At 38.8% G+C, this 4,085-nt stretch overlaps 1 protein-coding gene across 1 annotated transcript; it reads right to left on the bottom strand.

Annotated features, from left to right (window-relative positions):
- Positions 1–497: 497 nt before the first annotated feature.
- On the bottom strand, positions 498–3,852 carry LOC104649781 (uncharacterized). Its single transcript, XM_010329327.1, has 3 exons — positions 2,586–3,852; positions 2,372–2,509; positions 498–2,242 (listed from the first exon to the last, which is right to left on the bottom strand). The coding sequence occupies exons 1-3, from the start codon at positions 3,850–3,852 to the stop codon at positions 498–500; spliced, it is 3,150 nt and encodes a 1,049-aa protein (XP_010327629.1).
- Positions 3,853–4,085: the final 233 nt, after the last annotated feature.

Below are 4,085 nucleotides of genomic sequence, written 5' to 3'. Positions count from 1 at the left end.
TCAAACGACCAAGATGCGATGGTTGCGTGCAATACTTCTGGTGGATGATGAATAAAATTTGCATAAGATTGACAAGCATCGCATTTCCTGGCATAATATAAGCAATCTTTAACCATGGTTGGCCAGTAATACCCCATCCTCTTATGTGAAAATGAAGTTTTGGTCCAGTTTGGTGTGATCCACATACTCCTGAGTGTGCTTCTTGTAGGGATTGAATCATTTCTTCCTCTCCCAAACATCGTAATAACATACCCTCAAATGATCTTTCTATATAATGTATCCTTGTAGTAAAGGAATCGAGGTGCACGACGACGTATGTCAGTTGTTCTTCTTGGATTTTCTAGAAGTATCCCATAACATAGGTAGTCAATGATGGGTTGTCTCCAATCTTCCTTCGCAGCTTCAACAATGGCGACGATATGATCAAACTTATTTTCAATATATTTTTCCTCATTTGACGGTGGTACTATCCATTTTTGACAGACAGTTACTTGCGTTTAATCAGGAAGGGTTAGCGTTGAAGCTAGAGTAGCCAATGCATCAACTTTCTTATTCTCTGTTCGACGCACATGTTGAAGGGTTACATCCCCAAGACATCTTATCAACTTTTGAGCATAATCACGATAAGGTCGCAATTCAGGCTTTTTTACCTCATAACTTCCTAAGAGTTGATTAATCACCAATTGAGAGTCACCAAAGACCTGTAAATGTAATTGCTTCATGTCAACGACCATTTCAAGTCCAAGTATCAGTGCTTGATATTCAGCGACATTATTGGAGCAACATTGTTTTAGAGTAAAATAGAATGGTAGAATCTGTTCTTGTGAAGTGATGAACACCACGCCAGCACCATCTCCGCCGCGATGTGCAGCCCCGTCAAAGTACATTTTCCAAGGAGGTTGAACTTCAATTAACATCGCATCTACATCAGGAAACTCATCAGTTAACTCCCAATCATTTGGTATAGGATGGTCTGCTAAGATATCCGCTAGTGCTTGTCCCTTCACGGATTTTTGAGGGATGTACACAATCTCAAATTGTTGGAATTGGAGGTACCATCTTGCTAGTTGGTCACTAAGGACAGGTTTTGACATAATAAACTTGATGGGATTTGCTCTAAAAATAAGACGGACAACATGAGCTTGAAAATAATGCTTCATCTTTTGAATTGAGAAGACCAGTGCAAAGCATAACTTTTCAATTGGCGAATAATTCAGCTCATTTGGCGTCATCATTCTACTTAAGTAATAAAGAGCATTTTCTTTGCCTTCACTATTCTCTTGAGCTAACAGGGCTCCTACAGACCTTTCTTGTGCTGCAATGTAGAGTATCAATGGTTTTCCAGGTATAGGGGCTGCCAAAACCGGAGGTTTTGCTAGATATGATTTGATACTTTTAAACTCTTCGCTACATGTTTGGTCCCAATTAAAAGAAGCACCTTTCTTCATGAGATGACTGAATGGTTGACATCTCCCTGCTAGATTTGAGATGAACCTTCTCAAGTAGGATAACTTTCCTTGGAGACTTATTAACTCATGGATATCTCGTGGTTCAGGCATCTTTGATATTGCATCAGCTTTGGCTTGATCAATTTCAATCCCTCGATGTCTCACAATAAAGACAAGGAACTTGACGGAAGTAACTTCGAAGGCACATTTCAATTGATTCATCCTTAATTGATATCTTCGAAGTAACTCAAACACCATCCTTAAGTCTTTCAAATGATCAGCCCTTTTCCTCGACTTCACTACCAAATCATCAACGTAACATTCAACATTTTTATGGAGAAAATCGTCAAAGATATTTTGCATAGCCCTTTGATATGTGGCGCCACCATTCTGTAAACCAAATGGCATCACTTTGTAGCAATAAATACCTTTTGGCGTGCGAAATGCAGTGTGTTCTTCATCTTTTGGTGACATGCGGATTTGATTATATCTAGAAGAACCATCCATGAATGACATTGCCTCATAACCAGTGGTGGCATCAATCATCAACTCTGAAATGGGAAGAGGAAACTCATCTTTAGGGCATGCATTATTGAGATCTCTAAAGTCAACGCAAACTCGAATTTGACCATTCTTCTTCCTCACAGGAACAATACTTGAAATCCATGTAGGATATTTGACCTCACGAATAAAGCCTGCCTCAATGAGTTTGTTAACTTTATTTTCTATCAATGGAATCATGTCTGGTCTAAAACGTCTTTGAGCTTGTTTAACTGGACGAGATCCATTTTTGACTGCCAATTGATGGACCGCTACAATAGGATTCAATCCAGGCCTTTCTTTGTAACTCCAAGTGAATATATCTCTATATTATTTGAGTATATTCATGTAAGCGACTTCTTCATAAATTTCTAGAAACGCACTCAAGTAAGTTGGCTTCGGATCTTTATCAGTGCCAAGGTTAACTTCCTTCAAAGGATCTATTGTGATCTTTACTGCTTCTTCAAGTTCTGGAGGAGCATCTTTAGCATCTTCCTTTTCCACAGGATCATTGTCATTGACTGATATATGACAACACGAGACAATATTGAGGCAAAGAATCGTACTCATTTTGGATTGTAACATGATTTGAGGAACCTACACTTTCTTCATCTTCCTCGCGCTCTTTGGTGTAAACCACAGTATGAACCTTTGCCTTGAGTTCCTCTTTACAGGAAACCATAAGTTCCACTCGTCGCCTCATCCTAGAAGGAATCAAACTTCTGAAATCTTTTCGAATTAAATGTGAAGCAGGCGTTGTAACTTTTAAATTACTTCTCAGGTTCTTGTTATTCTTCTTTAGAGAACCTAACCTCTCAAACAAAAAAATTCTTGTTGTCGCTTCGCCAAGTTGATCAAAGACAGAAGGCCTTTTATTGGGAGCAGTGACGTCATCTTCAAAAGTTATATGATTATTACTAGCCCTTCTTATGGAAATGCGAATTGGCGGCGGTTGGCTATAACCTAGGCCTTCACGCGCTTTCCTAGTTGTATCTTCTGATGGGAGTTTCCCTAGTGCTGATGGCTTGCTAGGGTTGTATCCTGCCTTCACAAATAACTTGTAGGCATTGGGATCAAAATCTTCTCTTGTGCGCTTTGTAGGGAGAGCCATATCTAGCACTTGATCTTCAACGACTAACTTTTCTGGCAACTTAGAAGACAAGTTTATTGCATCAATCCGTCTGATAGGAAGAGTTAGCCCTCTTAATGCATTTTCTTCAAGGTTAAATGGTTGATCTTGTTCTTTCTCCACTTTTGGAACATAGCAAAACCTAGAAGTCTGCTTCTTTTTTGAAGACAGGATCTTCCCTTCATTAAGGATGGGACAAGAGTCTTTAGTGTTAATTTTCACCTTTTCGATAGCTGCATCAATTCTTTTTCTTACGATATTATCAATCTTGATTGATTTGACATCATTGGATTTGACCCCTTTAACAACATAACTTCTCATATTGAATTTCGCATCCGCAAAGTGTGTCTCCCCTTCGATGAAAGGATTATCATCTGCAACTATCTTTCTTTCAATTCCACCTTCAAGATATTTCAAACATTGGTAGTAAGAAGATGAGACAATTCTATTCTCATGTACCCAAGTCCTACTAAGTAATATATTGTATGATGTCTTTGCGTCAATCACATGCATCCATGCGCTTGATCTCAAATATCCCATGTGGATGTCTAATTTAATAGAGCCTATGGACCTCTGCCCGCCTAAACTAAATCCTCGTATCAAAAGACGACTTTCACTAAGTTCCCCAGTCGTGATGCCAAGTTCCTTCAATGTGTGGATAGGTAAAATGTTGACTCCTGATCCGTCATCTATTAAGATTCTATTTATCTTCTTCTCTAGCACATGACCCACCATATACAAAGGACGATTGTGTAGTGCTTCACCAAATAGAAGATCGTTATCTGTAAATGTGATTTAGTATCACAGACATGTGCATCTTGGGAAGAAAGTTCAATAGATTTTTCAGAAGATGAAAGAGACATCATTTCTGAGATTTCCCTTGTTTTTTTCTTCTTCCCCAAGAGACGCTTTTGGTGAGGATTCACTCGTTGTTCCTTCTTTTACAATAGGAGGCACATTCATTGTTT

This window comes from Solanum lycopersicum, chromosome 10, assembly GCF_036512215.1.
Source record: "Solanum lycopersicum chromosome 10, SLM_r2.1".
Taxonomy (NCBI): domain Eukaryota; kingdom Viridiplantae; phylum Streptophyta; class Magnoliopsida; order Solanales; family Solanaceae; genus Solanum; species Solanum lycopersicum.
The sequence above is the reverse complement of the archived record's forward strand: the minus strand, read 5'-3'. Positions and strand labels throughout refer to the sequence as shown.

Coding starts and splice junctions, on each gene's coding strand:
- LOC104649781 (XM_010329327.1), bottom strand. CDS start 3,852: ATGGTGGGTCATGTGCTAGAGAAGAAGATAAATAGAATCTTAATAGAT. Junction 2,510..2,585: donor GGAAGATGAAGAAAGTGTAG/GTTCCTCAAATC, acceptor GTCATATATCAG/TCAATGACAATGATCCTGTG. Junction 2,243..2,371: donor TCCGAAGCCAACTTACTTGA/GTGCGTTTCTAG, acceptor ATCAATTGGCAG/TCAAAAATGGATCTCGTCCA.